Source organism: Blastomyces gilchristii (assembly GCF_000003855.2).
Source record: "Blastomyces gilchristii SLH14081 genomic scaffold supercont1.72, whole genome shotgun sequence".
NCBI classification, from domain to species: Eukaryota; Fungi; Ascomycota; class Eurotiomycetes; order Onygenales; family Ajellomycetaceae; genus Blastomyces; species Blastomyces gilchristii.
Window position 1 is genome coordinate 1 of NW_003101611.1, and position 17,759 is coordinate 17,759.

At 28.2% G+C, this 17,759-nt stretch overlaps 3 protein-coding genes across 3 annotated transcripts; 1 reads left to right on the forward strand and 2 right to left on the reverse strand.

Moving 5' to 3' along the window:
• Window positions 1–3,974: 3,974 nt before the first annotated feature.
• On the reverse strand, window positions 3,975–5,294 carry BDBG_18104 (uncharacterized protein; the record flags this gene model as incomplete). The annotated part of the gene is made up of 3 exons (XM_031725687.1): window positions 3,975–4,171; window positions 4,713–4,830; window positions 5,036–5,294. Coding segments are annotated over 3 exons (573 nt in total), but the record flags the coding sequence as incomplete, so codon positions are not given.
• Window positions 5,295–7,477: 2,183 nt separating this feature from the next.
• Window positions 7,478–7,842, reverse strand: BDBG_18105 (uncharacterized protein; the record flags this gene model as incomplete). Its single annotated transcript, XM_031725688.1, has 2 exons — window positions 7,478–7,621; window positions 7,763–7,842. Coding segments are annotated over 2 exons (223 nt in total), but the record flags the coding sequence as incomplete, so codon positions are not given.
• Window positions 7,843–15,381: 7,539 nt separating this feature from the next.
• BDBG_18106 (uncharacterized protein) lies at window positions 15,382–15,541 on the forward strand (the record flags this gene model as incomplete). Its single annotated transcript, XM_031725689.1, has 1 exon — window positions 15,382–15,541. A coding segment is annotated over one exon (159 nt), but the record flags the coding sequence as incomplete, so codon positions are not given.
• Between the last annotated feature and the right edge of the window lie 2,218 nt (window positions 15,542–17,759).

The following is a 17,759-nucleotide window of genomic DNA, read 5'->3' on the forward strand; positions in this document are numbered from 1 at the left end:
AATAGCTGGGAATAAATGCGGGGGTGGCTCCGGAGCTGTTTGGTTTGATTCAGCGTTTTGACTCTGAGCATACTTCCCTGCATAATATCAAACAGCTACTTCAATTATCGGGTGACTGGAAGAAATTACTTGTAATCTCGTAAACACGGATGGAATGAAATAGATATATTAAGCCAGAGGGGGTGGGCAGTGATCATAGATTATAACAGTCTCATCTATCTATAATCAATGATAAAATCTTTCAAACACTTAGCATGTTAAATCTCAGAGCCCTGGTGGCCGAATGGTTAATGCGGCCACCTGGTAGCGCCTTGGGTGGGGAAACCAAGGCGCGTGGGTTCGAAACCCGCAGAGAATACATTAAATCCGGAACTCAAGCACCTCAGGTTTCTAATAAATACAGAGGTGTACAAATCGCTTCAATGAATCGCTCTATGTTCCTGGGCTGGGAAGTTATTATCGCATGTATCTAATTGTCACTCCTTTGTATTTTCCTATGTTCTTGTTATCTTGACGTGGTCTCAACACCTGTATTTCCTCCTGTATAATCAACACTTGACCTGTATTTAACATCACGCAAGGACTCATCATAAGCTCCGCTTGTATATGAGTATAATGAAAGAATAATAATAATAATAATAATAATAATAATAAATCTCAGAGTTTTAAGCATACAATCTTCATATTAAATACTGAAAGAAATTAGATACTGTAATATCTGATATAATTAGTTACAGACTTGATTTCATAAGTAAGAGTTCTACAAACCAGGTATAAGAAAAGTTCATGTTAAATACACTGAGAGAGTGTAAGAAATCAGAATGAGTGAACACTATAATCTCTTACTTAAAAAATGATAAGATATTGAATGACAAGCATCTTGTGAAAGTAGTAGAAGAGATACTTTCAAACTTCAAGCTGAGAAAATTAAAAAACAATATTATACTTTACTGTAATCTAGAATATACAGAAGCTCTCTATCTAGAATCTTCATTTAGATGTGACTTAATAACTCATATATATAAGAAATTTAATCACTTAGAAAGCTCTGAACTCATAAGTGTACTCAAATCAAGAGTATACTGATCAAGCATAACTGAGAACATTCAGATATACACTTATAAGTGTCTGAATTATCAGATTATAAAAGAATCTAAGAAAGAGTTAGAATATAAGAAAGTATAATATCAGATAAAGTGTACAATACAATTATTTAAACAATGAGAGATGAATCTCATAGATATATTACTGTAAACATCAAATGAAAATTAATGAATAATCACTGCTATTGATTATACTACTGACTGATCAGTCATAAAAGCAGTTTCAGAGATAATAGAGAAGATAGTGATAAAGTTTCTACACAATGAGATCTATATTAACTATGAAATACTATGTGAGATTCTAACTGATAACAATGTAAATCTTGTAGAAGAAGTAGTGAGACATTTCATAAGTCAGTTACAGACAAGATATTATAGAATAACATCATATCATTCACAGATAAATAGAAAGATGAAACACTTAAATAAAATCTTAAGTAATATGCTGATGAAATATCTAGTGAGTAAGTCTATAAGATTATGAGATGAATATCTCAGTCAGATGCTATTAGTCACATGAATTCAGTAGTATGCAGTCTTCAAGCATTTATCATTCTATCTGTTGTATGAATTGCATTCACACATCTCAGAGAATGCTTTAAAAAAGATGAGAAAGAGAACAGCAGTTATAGATGCAGCAGTAGCAGTTGTAAACATAACAGTTATAAATACAGAATCAAGATTGAAAGAGATCAGTCACACACATATAAAAGCTAATAAGTTACTTCTGAACTAAGCAATTCAATTGAAAAGAATACAAGACTTACTAGTTAAGAAATCAAGTCTCAAGATAAGAATGTGAGTTTTTATATGTAATAAGAGTTCTGAGAAGTTTCAATCTAGATGATTTGAGCTCTATAAAATACTCAAATCACATTCTCTGAGAACTTATACATTGAAGAAATCAGAGAAACAGATCTTATATAATTTAATAAATAATTCATATTTTATAAAGACAAAGATGTAAGATCTGAGTAAATTATAATCATTCACAGCACTCTCATCAGTGTTGAAGAAGAAGAGACTTATAATTGAAAAGTCTCACAAAGTAAGAGAAATCATAGATGCTTATGAATCAGATAATCTCACTTATTCTGATCTTTTCATAATTATAAGAAAAGAATGAGAAGAAATGAAGAAATCAGATGAATATCACACTTCAATAAGTAATGAGACTATAGTCAGTTATATGATAATACACTGTAGACAGTGAGTGCAATGTGATAAAAAGCAGTCTCAAAGCAGCAGACTTGCATATGAGTCAGATTACAGAAGAAAAAGAAATTCAGAGTTAGATTTAACAGTTTACATCAGTTCAATTACAGAGACAACAGAGAATAAAGCATCTGAAACATCTGTGAATATATAAGATCAAGTTATCTTGACTTCTGAGAACACTTAAAGATCAGATAAGATTAGTTTCAATAAGCTGTTTACTGTAGTAATCTAAGTGAGTAAAGAGAGACAGTATAATATATGAGATAGAATTATAAAAGATGAAAGCTGCTGAATCTAGTCACTGAATACTGTATTATATAGAGATTGTATAAGAGTAGTAACTAGCAGATAAAGAAAAAGTGTAAGAAAAGAAAAGAGATAATGAATTAATTATCAACTATAAGAGTCAGCTGTAAAAGACAAATATTATCATACACACTTCATTTATTTTCATATATTATATATTAATCTTTTTTCAACATCACATCATCTGAAAAACATTAAAAACAAAGAAAATCTCAAAACTTGAGATCTGTAAGAAATTTGAGAGCTGCAAGCTGCTCTTGTAACAATGCTGTATATATCTCTGATTTCTCTACTACTCTGCATACAACATTAATGTCATTTATCACAAGATTAACTGAAATATCAATATAGAAATGTGTATATATACATGTAGAAAAATTGAAGAAGAGTATGAGACCCGCAGAATCAGAAGTCAGAGCAGAGAGAGCAGAGACAGAAGAAATAAAAGAAGAAGACACAGAACTGAATGAACAACAGTAGAAGTCATCTGAGACTGAACACTTATAACTCAGTGTGTATACAACCTTCTCTGCAGAGAAGAGAGACAAAGTAATAAGAGAAGCTTAAGAGCAGAAGAGAGTAGTCTCAGTGATATTATTATTCTTGATTAGAATTATCTCTGATACTGAAGCAACTAAGAATCATTGTTAGTGTATGAAAACTGTAAAATCAGAAGTGAGAACAGTTACTGAATGAACATCTACTAATCTTAGAGTTATATACATAATTACAATATATATAAGACTTCTCAGAAAGAGAGAGAGAAATATGAGAAAATACAGAAAGTAAAATACAGCATGTAAACAGCTCATTCTTATAATAATATCTTAGATAAGATATACAAGTCTCACATCTGTGAGTGTAAAAGAGTATAATATCTGTGTTTCTGTTCTTAAAAACATGAATATCTTTTATCTGCATCATGAAGTCAGATAACAGATATTAGAGAATAGACTGATATAAATCTATCATTCTGAAGAAATTCACTAGAGTGAATATTTCTGTGATATTAAACTTTACAGTTATAAAAAGTTTCTTGATATCTGTGAATATTATGACTTTATATATAATAAAATCTATAACAATTTCTTCTAAGAACAGAAAAATCAGCATCAGAAAGAAAAGATAAAAAAGAAAAAAACTTACAATCTCAACACTGTTGAAGAGAGAGATGATTCTCTGATATAAATAAATAATTATCTTATCATGAATATTTAAAATGAATGTAATAATCAGTGTCTGTGACTGAGCTTCAGATAGTTGTGTTATACACTGTCTTTATATAATAAATCATTCTAGAGATCAGTAAGAAGAATGAGAGTATATATACTGAAAAATATAATTCACTAAGTCTATACAACATCTTCTTGAAATGAGAAGAGCTAGTAACAAAGGCAGCAGCAGAAGCAGAAGTAGCGGGAGTGAGAGTTATAAAAACAGAGATAGCAGAAGCAGGAGAATCAGACACAGAGACAAGTGTAGAAGATTGAGAGAGAGTATACTGGCCGCCAGGACCATGAATTTCACGTTTGGTTTCATTTGATCTGATCTCATACATTTCTTGGCGTGAATCCCGCTGGGACTGGCTATCAAAAAAACATGTAAAGTGACTATATATCAGATCTTAAAATGAAATCATGACTTGAAAAAAATGAGAAAGTGATCTCATTTGGTCCCATTTAGTCCCATTCTTGGCATAAAGTTACTATTTTTAGACATTTTAAGGTTTTTTTTAGACTATTTTTAATTTTTTAAAAAGTAACGGTTTTTGATAACACTCAAATGAGATTTAAAGTCATTTAAAGCAATAAAAATAATTTAAATTGAGAAGTGGAAATCATGGTCTCATTTGGAAAATGTGACAAGAGTAGACAGTAAGTTCCACTGAGACAGTATGAGACTACTATCTAATGTTAAAACCGTGTAATGGGATCAGTCGAATTGGTAATGAGACTATCAAAAAATCTGGTCCTGGTCCCAGACACGGTCACACGGTCAGTCTAAGAGAGAGTGACAGAGAAAGAAACAGAGAAGAGAGCAGCAGAGAAAGAAGCAGTAGAAGAGACAGAAAAGAATGTAAAAGACTCAGTTACATATAATACAGATAATTTCTTCATTATTACATTCTTCAAGTTCTTAATCAATGATTCAATATTAAGTTCACTATCATTGACAGATGTGAATCTGTCAATATATGAAGATTCTATATAAATAAAAATAAACATATCAGCATCTGTATTCATATAAAATTATGTCAGAAAACACAATCAGAAACTCACTGAGAAGAAAAATGATCAAGAATATATAAGAAAGTGAAGAAGATGTATTATTCATGATAATACATTCTAGTAATTATTAGAAGATAAACAAGTTCTGATTATATATATTTCATAACATATTACACTTACTGCTAATAAACTGTCTGATATGAGCACTATAATGATGCTTGTTATGAGAACAAGAGATCATTGTCAGAAACATGTATAATATAATAGATAAACAGATAGAAGATGTTAAATAGAAGAAGAGACAGTAATCTTGAATAAGATGATGATAATATTTGATGATGACAATGATAAAGAAGATGATTGAAGAATGAGAAAAGTTAGTGAATAAGTAATATAATATAGTGAAAGTTTCTTTGTGAGAGTGTACATAGAATACTAGCTGAATCAGAAATAGATCACATGATCACAAACACTAGTAGCATACTAATTCACATGAAGCTAGAGTGAATGTCATGATTATATGAGCATGATCAAATCTGATAAGAGAGAATGTAATTTGAAAGAATGTATAACTGTCAGATAATAACACAGCTGCTTTCAAACTTGCTTACAAATGTAAAGAGGTCATAGCGGCCACTAATTAATTTAGCGTATGATATATAAGAAGCCGGCGTACACCTGTGATTGTACGCTGGCTTAAGCAATCTTTGAATGACATGTACACATTTCTATATTGATATTTCAGTCAATCTTGTGATAAACAATATTAATGTTGTATACAGAGTAGTAGAGAAATCAGAGATGTATACAGTGTTATTACAAGAGCAGCTTGCAGCTCTCAAATCTCTTATAAATCTTGAGTTTTGAGATTTTCTTTATTTTTGATGTTTTTCAGATGACATGATGTTGAAAATAGATTAAATATATAATGTATGAAAATAAATGAGATGTGTATAATAATATTTGTCTTTTTTTACAGCTGACTCTTACAGTTGATAATCAATTCATTATCTTTTCTCTTTTCTTACACTTTTTCCTTTTTCTACTAGTCACTACTCTTATATGACCTCTATATAATACAGTGTTCAGTGACTAGATTCAGCAGCTTTCATCTTTTGTAATTCTATCTTATATATTATACTGTCTCTCTTCACTCACTTAGATTACTATAGTGAATAGCTTATTGAAACTAATCTCATCTGATCTCTGAGCATTCTCAGAGATTGAGATGACTTAGTCTCATGTATTCATTATTATTATTATTATTATTATTCTTTCATTATACTCATATGCAAGTGAAGCTTATGATGAGTTCTTGTATGATGTTAAATACAGATCAAGTGTTGATTATACAGAAGAAAATACAGATGTTGAGATTATATCAAGATAATAAGAACATAGAAAAATACAAAGAAGTGACAATTAAATACATGTAATAATAACTTCTCAGCTCAGAAATATAGAGTAATTCATTGAAGCAATTTATACATCTCTATATTTATTAGAAACCTGAGATGCTTGAGTTCTGAATTTAATGTATTCTCTGCGGGTTTCGAACTCACATGTCTTGAATTCTCATATCAAGGTACTACTTAGTGACCGCATTAATCATTCAGTCACTGAGACCTTATGTATTCATGAATGTTTCAGATGATTCATTCTCTATTATCTCTGTGATTAAACTGATGTAAATAGTTGAATTTAACTCTGAATTTCTTTTTCTTCTACAATCTGACTCATGTATAAGTCTGCTACTTTGAGACTGCTTTTTACTATGTTATACTCACTATCTGCAGTGTGTTATTATACAACTGACTACAGTTTCATTACTTATTAAAATATAATATTTATCTGATTTCTTCATTTCTTCTCATTCTTTTCTTATAATTATGAAAAGATTGAAATAAGTGAGATTATCTGATTCATAAGTGTCTATGATTTCTCTTACTTTGTAAGACTTTTTAATTATAAGTCTCTTCTTTTTCAACACTGATAATAGTGCTGTGAATGATTATAATTCACTCAGATCTTACATCTTCATCTTCATAAGATATGAATCATTTATTAAGTTATATAAGACTCATTTCTCTGATTTCTTCAATGTATAAATTCTCAGAGAATGTGATTTGAGTATTTTATAGAGCTTAAATTATCTAGATTGAAACTTCTCAGAATTCTCATTGTATATAAGAACTTATATTCTCATCTTAAGACTCAATTTCTTAACTAGTAAGTCTCATATTCTTTTTGATTGAATTGCTTGATTCAGAAGTAACTTGTTAGCTTTTACATGTATATAGCTAATCTCTTTCAATCTTGATTTCATGTCTATGACTGTTGCATCTGTAACTGCTGTTCTCTCTCTTATCTCTTCTGAAATATTCTCTGAGATGCGCAGATGCAATCTATACAACAGATAGAATAATAAACACTTAAAGACTGCATGCTGCTGAATTCATGTAGTTAATAATGCCTGACTGAGATATTCATTTCATAATTATATTAACTTACTCACTAGATATTTTATCAGCATGTTATTTAATATTTCATTCAAGTGTTTCATCTTTCTGTTTATCTATGAATGATATGATGTTGTTCTATGATATCTTATCTATAACTGACTTATGAAATGCCTCATCACTTCTTCTATGAGATTCACATCATTATCAGTTAGAATCTCACATAGTATTTCATAGTTGATATAGATCTTATTATGTAGAAACTTCATTACTATCTCTTCTATCATCTCTGAAACTGCTTTCATGACTGATCAGTCAGTAGTATAATCAATAGCAGTGATTATTCAACAATTTTCATTTAATATTCATAGCAGTATGTCTATGAGATTCACTTCTTATTATTTGAACAGTTATATTATACATTTCATCTGATATTATACTTTCTCACATTCTAACTCTTTTTTAGATTCATTCACAATCTGATAATTCAGACACTCATGAGTATATATCTGAATGTTCTCAGTTGTGCTTGATCAGTACACTCTTGATTCAAGTACATTTATGAGTTCAGAGCTTTCTAAGTGACTAAATTCCTTGTGTATATAAGTCACTAAGTCATATCTAAATAAATGTTCTAGATAGAGAGCTTCTGCATATCCTAGATCATGATAATATATAATATTGTTTTTCAATTTTCTCAGCTTGAAGTTCAGAAGTATCTCTTCTACTACTTTCATAAGATACTTGTCATTCAATATCTTGCTATTTTCTAAGTGAGAGATTATTATGTTCACTCATTCTGATTTCTTGTACTCTCTCAGTATATTTAACATGAACTTTTCTTATGTCTGATTTATAGAATTCTCACTTATGAAATCAGGTCTGTGACTGATTGTATCAGATATCACAGTGTCTGATCAGTGATCTCTTTCAGTATTTAATATAAAGATTGTATACTTAAAACTCTGAGATTCAACATACTAAGTATTTGAAAGGTTTTATCATTGATTGTAGATAGATAAGACTTTTATAATTCATAATCATTATTGTTATATATCTGTTATTAATATATCTATTTTATAATATCAGTGTATACTTAATCACTAGTAATTTCTTTTCATACACTGAGTAATTGAGCTCAGTGTCTGATAGTTTTCTATCATTGTATATTATCAGATGCAGCTTGCTATTCTTACTTATCTGTAGAAGAGTGTCTCTGATAGCTCATTCAAATGTATCTGTCTCAATATAGAATAATTTATCACAATCTGATTGAATAAGTACTAAGAATATTATTATACATTTTCTCAGTGTGAGAAAAGTCTTCTCACACACAGTATTTCAGATAATTGAATAAAACTTCTTCTTTCACAGATTTGCATTCATTTCTCTTAAGAGATCTGAGAGTGATATAAATATTTATATAAAATTCTTAATGAATCTGTGATAATATGAGATTAACTCAAGAAACTGTTATATATAGTATACATTTCTCAGCTGCAGTCAATTCACTATAACATTCAATTTCTTCAGAATAAGATATATACAGTTATTACTTACTACATGTTCTATAAACTTCAACTCTTTCATTTCAAACACATACTTTGTTAATTTAATGTAGAGTTTATACTCTGACAGAGTTATAAGCACTTTATCAAGATACTTCAGATATTCATTATATAAGTTCAAGAAGACTAGAATATTATTTAGATATATAAGACATGAGATTTTATTCTATTTATAAAGAATTATATTCATCATTATTTGAAAGATAATAGATGTATTTATCAGACTGAATAATATTATCAGAAATTCAAACTTCTCTCATTGCATATTAAACATAGTTTGCAGAACTGATAGTTTATCTACACAGATCTGTCAGTATTCTGAGAGAAGATTGATCTTTGATAGATATCAGATGTTTTCAACTGTATTCAACTATTATTGAATCTGTGATAGTGAATATTCATTCTTAATTATAAGCTTGTTAAGTGCTTGATAATTAATATATATTCATCACTTCTTATCTGTCTTTTTTATAAATAGAACTGGAAAGCCTCACACACTTGATAAGAATTATATAAGACTATATTCTAGAAGGTCTGTGATCTGATGCTTCTGTTCTTTAAGATGTGTTTGTAACAGAGAATACACATTCTGATTGACTGATTTCATATTCTCTGTGTCAATCTCATTTATGAATTCTCATTCTGGCAGTAATTTCAGTGAAAGATCTGTTCAGAAGATTTTTTCATACTTCTTCAGAAGCTTCTTTATACACTTATTATCTTATATATTCTTTATCTTGATTTTCTCTGCTTCTAGATTCTGTATGACATACAGAATACTTTTGAATGAGATCTTGTAAATCATTCTCTTTACTTATTAATGTATAAGCAGAATTAACTCTTCTATATCAGAGATATGAAATGTTCTTCTCATATTTATTGATAGAATTACATGAATCATTTTCTTCTTATCAGTCAACTATATATGACATGTATATCATTGAATCTGTGAATTGAATCTTTGAAATTAATTAAGTCTGAGAATAAGATTATATTTCATATTCTGCAGCTCTCACACTTAAATATAGCAAGATCATTCTTCAAAGTACAAGAGAACTCTTACTCTTACAGATGATATTAAATATTAGTTATCAGATAATCTTATATATTAGAGATTCTTCACTCAGCAGATCTCTTTCAGTCTTCAGATTATATAATTATTAATATATTATATAGAAGCTTCTATATTTACTAACACTTTTACAGTCATCTCTCAATTCTTACTCAAGTGCTCTTTATACATTAATATTTCAGATCTTAAGGTATTGAAATAAGTATTCACTTCATTCTCACTCATACTTCATTCAGAAGCCTGCTTTCTCTTGATATTTACAGAATTCAGAGAATTATCTATCACAGACATCTCTTTCACTTTGAAGACTTTTTATAGAATATCAGTAAGTGTTTTCAAGCTCACTGATTCTGTTAGTTTTTTAACTCTCTTACTTCTCTTGACTGTATACACTGTGTATAATTCTTTGCATCATAATTCTGATATCTGCAGTTAAAACAAGCTTAATACTCATAATATTAAGATTTTCACTCAGAGAATTTCTTTTTCAAAGAATTCAGTGCTTTAGTAATAATATTCAGATCTAGATTTATTATATTCAGATATATAGCTTGTGTTATAGAAGTCTGATTATCTATTCTTTACTGAGATATACTCAATTGCAGTATTTTCTGTTATAATTGACTTACTTATTCTTATATAATAAGAATATTGTATACTTCTTTCACTGTGTCTGATTATAAGATTAAGTATTTTCATTTCACTCTCAACTCAGATATAAGATTATGAATGAAGATCTATAAATAGAAAGATATTAAAAGCTCTTTATTCAATATAAGATAGTATAAGCTGAAGTATATAAAGTATGATATAAGGTTACTCACTTATCTACACTTAGTGAAGTATTTATAACACTTATCTTATATATTTACTTTCTCAAAGTTGTACAAGATTCATTTGAAAAACTCATTTTATATTTATAAGAATGAAGAATGAATATCACTCTGAGTCTGTAAGATTTATCTTTTCATTAATTATTTATAATAACTTTGCTTTTCTGTGTAGAAACACTGCAGATCTTAGAACTTGTTGAAATTTTATTAACTATCTGTTTATAAGTTTATATTCAATTTAATAATATAATTGTATCTGACTTAGCTAGCTGATTACAGCATTATTTTTTCAGTTACTATTAAAGCTTAATGACTCTGACAGATCTTCTGACTTAATATATCTCATATTCAGATTCTTATTCTGTATAGCAGTCTCTGATATTGTGTATACTTCTGAAGAGATTATGAATAATTATAATAAGATCTTCAGATTTAGTATAGTTATCTATCTATATAAATATTTAATCTCTCACTGCAGATCTAAGATTTAATTTTCTCTATTCTTATTAATAATAATGATTATATCAGTGAAGCTCTTCATAGTGAATACTTAATTTACAGTAAATATTAATTGTTATTGAACTTTCATCTCAGTCTGTCACTATGTACACAAGATCTCAATCTCATTTAGAATTCTTGTATATATACAGAGCTTCAATTTTAGTTCAGCAGTCTCAGTTATTTTTCTTACTGCTTTAAGTAAATTCTCTGAGAGATTCTGCATATCTTCTGATTCAGATAGCAGAGAAGAGTGTTGTTTATATTAACTAGAGAAGATATTTATTTTAGTGATTTCTTATTAATTGTATAATATCTATTATTATATTACTATATCATTATATTACTATATAATTTCTATTATTATTATATAACTTCAGTGATAGTTATCTCTCTTTTATTCTTCTGAGTAGAGAGCAGTCTTCTTTGAATCTGATTCATTACTCTTATCTCTTTTTCTCACATCTCATTTATTCACATACATGGTATTCATCTGAGTATGAAGTTTTTCTTCAATAAGTAAAGCAGTATCAATCAGATACTCTTTCACTCATTATTCTTTATATACTATCTTTTAAGATATTTTTAGAATCACACTGACATAATAACTATAAATTACTTTATAGACAGAATTATCACATTCTGAAGAAGTCTGCACTTCTTATCAGTTTTTAGACATACTATCAGATGTGATTTAAAAGTTGCTTAAGTCAGTATACAATTACAGATGTATGCTGACTTCTTATATACTGTATACTAAATTAATTGATGACTGCTATAGTCTCTTTACATTTATAAGCAAGTTCAGAAGTGACTGTGTTATTATTCAACAGTTGTATATTCTTCTAAATCACAGTTTTTTTCTTAATAAGCAGAGCAGTATTAATCAGATGCTCTTCTACTCACTACTCTTTATATACTATTTTTTAAGATGTTTTTAGAATCACTCTGATATAATAACTATGAATTACTTTGTAGATAAAATTATTATGCTTTGAAGAAGTCTGTACTTCTCACTAGTTTTTAGACATGCTATTAGATATGATTTAAAAATTGCTTAAGTTAGTATATAATTATAGATGTATATCAGCTTCTTATATATGTTATCTAAATTAATTAGTGGCTGCTAGAGCCTCTTTTATATTTATAAGTGTGTTCAGAAGCAGTCACATTATTATTCAGTGATTGTACATTCTTTCAAACTATATCTTATCACTTCATTATCACTTACAAGCTTACAGACACAGCAATCACTTCATCACAAACTCACTCAATTTTTTGAATAAGAACCTGCTGATAGATTCATTAAAAAGCCCTTGATCATACAAGCATTTTGACCCCATCGCTGACCGCATACCCCGTGTGGTAGTGAAGTTATCCAGCCAAATGTGAACCAGATATTGTTCAAAACTTCTGTGTAGGATTATCCTCTGTTCTCCTCTACTACATCACAACCCTGAGCCAAATTGCCATACAAATTGTAAGGTGAAAAGACCTAGTCATATGCATCAATCTTCTCAATTTTGAAAGATCTCTGATCTGTAATTGTGAAGATATCTGAGGAGTGACATCCGCGAAAACCCTGTTTATCTTTGATGTTTCAATACATCAACACTAAGTCTCACTCTCATACTACTCTTCTCAATCTGGCTCATCTCTGATAGAAAAATACAAAAAGATATCTCAGTAATAATATCAAGTATATAATCAATGAACACTTCTGAAGTGCAATCTTCATGAATACTCTGCTGTTTTCAGTGTATCTAGACATTAACATCAAGTCTCACCCTTATACTGCCTCTCTCAATCTGGCTCATCTCTGACAGAATAATACAAAAAGACACCTTGACAACAGTACTTGATACATAATCAGTGAACAATGAGTCAACAGAACAAGTCAACGGCATATTAACAACTATAAATTCAGTATATCTCAAGATCTGACTGAGTCTTTAATCTCTGTATAGTGAGATATATTAAATCTAGTTTTAATATCTCAATATTCAATAGATTCTGCAAGAAATTGAGAACAGCAATACTAGATTTCTATTAAATTTGAGAATTAACTCTATATTGATATAATCATTGACAAAGTCTTCTATTTTGAGATATAAATAATCAGTTTCTCTACATTCTGCTGACAATATTTATATTATTATATAGAAACAGACTTATATTCTTCATAATATTAAGACTCTGAAGAGAAAAAGTCTTGATAAAGAGTATACAGTAGTGTATATTTTAGCAGTTTCTATCTCATTCTTCTGCAGCAGTTAATACAATAAAAAAAAGATCTTAGAAATAGTTTTTTACTTCTCTTGAAAAAGTAAGATGTTTTTCTCTGAATTTTATATAATATTCTTACAAAGAATTAAAAACAGAGTTGTTTTCTGTCATAATTTCATATTCTTTTAAGTAAGAATTACTTTTTCATTGACTGAAGAGCTTTTATTAATACTTAATTCTCTTTTACACTTTTTATTAACTGATTTGAGTTGCACCCTTGTTGTGTGAGAAGAATTGAATGATTTAGAATAAAATTGAATAGTTTTAATTAATTTCTCTGCAAAAAATTAACTTATTTTTTATCAGTTTTTCTCTTAAAAACTGTTATATTATTTGATTTATTATCAATTGATATTATACTTTTTCTCACTGTATTCTAAGAAAGAGTTTGTAAAGATTTTATTAATTTATCTTAAAAATTAATTTTAGTTTATTAGATTCTCTTTAAAAATCTAACCTAGTTACTGAACTAGTGTGAAAAAAATCAGGTATTTTATACATAAAAGTCTTTCATTCTTCTTTTGAAACAGTCTGATCAACTTTTCAATTGAAAATAGACTAATAAATCTCTCAACTGAAACAGTCTGATCAACTTTTCATTTGAAAATAGATTAATAAATCTCTCAATTGAAACAGTCTGATCAACTTTTCATTTGAAAATAGACTGATAAATCTCTCAATTGAAACAGTCTGATCAACTTTTCATTCAGTGAGTAAAATGAGTTCAAGAGTACACTCAGTTGATGTGAAACAAGATGTTTTCCCAGATGCTGTTCCTGAGATTGAAATTCTAAAGAGAAGAAAGAAGAAAGAAATAGAGAAACAATAAGTTCTTGAAATACAGAAACTGAAAAAAGCAAGTAAAATTCTTGAAAAACAGTGTCTGAGTGAGAAGAATGAAGAAGTTCTATTAATTCTTTATACTCAGACTAGATAACTACAAGAAGTGATCAAGTTCAAACTTGAAATTTCAAACACAATTTAAAAAACATTGAAATCTTCTAGTACAGTTACTGACTCTTTTTCATCTTCTACTTCTTCATCTTCTTCTTCAAATCAGAAGAAAATATATGCTTAAGTAGCAGAATCTACTGTCTTCAAACCTGCTAGTTCAAAATCTGCTCAAAATTCTGAGAAAACTGAGAAGAATATTACTCAGATCTCTGTTCATAGAAAGAAAAAAAAAGAAATGTAAAAAGAGAAGAACTTTCAAATCTTTAGAAACAGAAGACTTATTCTCAAAGTCTCAAATCAGAAGAGCTTGTAAAAGAACAAGCTAAACTTAAATCTTATTTTCAGAATTAGAAATGAAATTAATCAGCAGTTCTTTTCTCAGTTAATAACTGATATTGAAGTTCAAAAATCAGTCATAGCTTTAATTGAGTTATCTTTCTTTAAAAATTCTATTATTTTGACTACAATGCCTGAATTTAGTGCAGAATTTCTCATTCAGAATGAGAATCTCTAAAAATCAGTAATAGAATCTCTACTGAATACAACAATTCTATCTGAGAGAGATGAAAAGTGAGATAAATTTATTCTTCATAATATTTCAGTTGAAATTTTTGACTGTGAGAAAGAAATGCTACTTCTTAAAAATGAATTAGAAGAATACAATTCTATTCAACTGAGAAAAGAGTCTGTATAACTTAATTTAATTGAGTTCAGACAGAGTAGAAGAAATGTCTCTGTTCTAATATATATAAAAATACTTGAATAATCAAGAATCTCTGAAGTAAGAGTAGCAGATTTGAAAATGAGAGTTCATGAATACAAAGACTCAAGAATGAATCTCAAAGCTTAAACACAGTGTTCAAACTGTCAAAGATATGAATACTTTGCAATCTCTTATTTCAGAGACTCAAAATACACATTCTGTGCTAGAGATCACAAAACTAGTGAGTATAAATATGAAACATGCTTAAAAAGAGATGAAATATGTCAACATACTCTGCTTAAGTACTTCAATTGTAAAGAAAAACATGCATCTAGCTTAAAAGAATATATATTTACTTCAAGAACTCAGAAGAACTGAAGAAAAGATAAAGCTTAAAATGAATCTAAAACTGAAGAGAAAAGTCAAGCTAGTAAATCTATAACTGTAAACTTAAAAAGAAGAAACTCTCAACTATCTAGATCTTCAAACTTCAATTCTTCAGCTAAATGTAAATAGAATTTGAATCCTCAAACATCTGTTAAGATTAGAAGAATTGAGAAATGACTCTGATAATAAACTAGATAGAATGCAAGCAGTTGAGATTCCTGCTTTTCAAAATAGTTATAATCTACTATCTGATGATAGTGATTAGATTCTACTATATCTTCACTCTCTTTTAGTATGAATGTATAACAAAAATAATAAAAAAAGTTTAAAAACTCTTCAAAAATTATATTTATTCAAAACAATGTGAATAGAAACTCAAATTGCATTTATTCTTGTCTTCAGATTATATTTGAATAAAAAGTCAACTTTGTACTTCTTCAAGAATCAAACTTTGATACTGAGTAAAAGTACATTATTTCTCATTCAAGCTATTACTGCTTTCTTTCTGAAAAATCTGAGATAAAATCAAGAGTAGTAATCTATGAGAGAAAAAGATCAAGATATTAATTTAATCTGAGATTTAATATTATATCTGACTCTGATATTCTAGTAAGTGATATTATAGATAAAGATAATGAGTTTAATACTATTTAACTTATAAATATCTATAATGAAAAATCATTGAAAGAAAATAATAATACCTGAATAATTGATAGAGGATTTTTGAATATAACTGTCTTAAAAAACTCTATAATTGCAGAAGACTTCAATGCACATTATTTCTAATAAAACTCACAGTGCATAAGAGCAGTAAGAGCAGATAAACTGATTGAATAAACTTTTAAACATTTAATAGATTTAGTTAATAAGTCTGATCAACAAATATTCTTCAGAAAAGATATGAAACAGAAATCTATTATAAATCTAACTTTCATATTATAAAATTTAATTAAAAAAAGACTTATAAACTGATTTATTAATTCAAATGAAATCTCAGAATCAGATCATGAGATCATTCAATTTGATATTGAACTGAGTGAAAAATAAAGAAGTGAAAATCCTCTTCTCTCTAATCAGTATAACTTTGAAAAAGCTGATTGAAAAGCAGTTGAAGAAAGAGTAAAACAGCTGAAATCTAAAAGATAGAGTGAGCTCTATTAAAATCAAAGTCAAGATATCTCAAATAAAATGCTTGAGAATAGAGTAAAGCTGATTACATCTATTCTTTTAATAAGTATTGAAGAAAATATTTCAAAGAAAAAGTCTTCTAAGTATTTCAAATCTTGATAAAATGAGAATATCACTTCTAAAAGAAAGCAATTAGTCACTACTAAGAGAGATTGAAAGAATAACTTATTATCTGATAAAGAGTTCAAAACTATTCAAAATGAATATTTTTCAGATATTAAAAAAGTCAAAACAGATTGCTGAAACAAATTTCTTAAAGAAGTATAAGAAAAAGAAGTTTTTAAAGCCTTTAACTATACTAAAACAAGAAGTGTAGCAAAGCTTTCAACCTTAGAATATGAATTTCAGAATGAATTGTATACAGTAAACTCTTTTAAGAAAAAATATCAAGCTTTTATGAGAATTCTCTTTCAAAACTCATCACATTTAGAAGAGAAGAATATGTCATTTCATGAATATATTGATGAAAATAACTGAGAATGATCTGAGCTTACATGTGATGAACTAGAGTCAGCAATATTCTCAAGTTCAATTAAAACTGCTGTAGGGCCTGATTCAATTAATCACTTGATTATTCAAAACACATATTCCTACTTAAAGAAAGAATATTTTGAGCTCTTTTTCAATCTCTTAAAAAATGATTATTATTCTAAATGCTAGAGAGAAGCTACTAAAGTAATTCTTACAAAATCTAATAGAAAAGCTTCAATTTCTAAGTTATATAGAGTAATATCTCTGTTGAACTGTTGAGAAAAAATTCTAGAAAAGATAATAGCTACTAGATTATCTTTTATAAGCTCTATTAGTGATTCTCTTCTATTTAATGAATAAATAAGAGATAGAAAACAATGTTCTGCAATTAATACTGTTCTCTCAGTTATTCATAATATTCAAGTAGTAAAGCATGAAGACCTGATCTCAACTGCAGTTTTTATTGATATAAAAGATGCATTTGA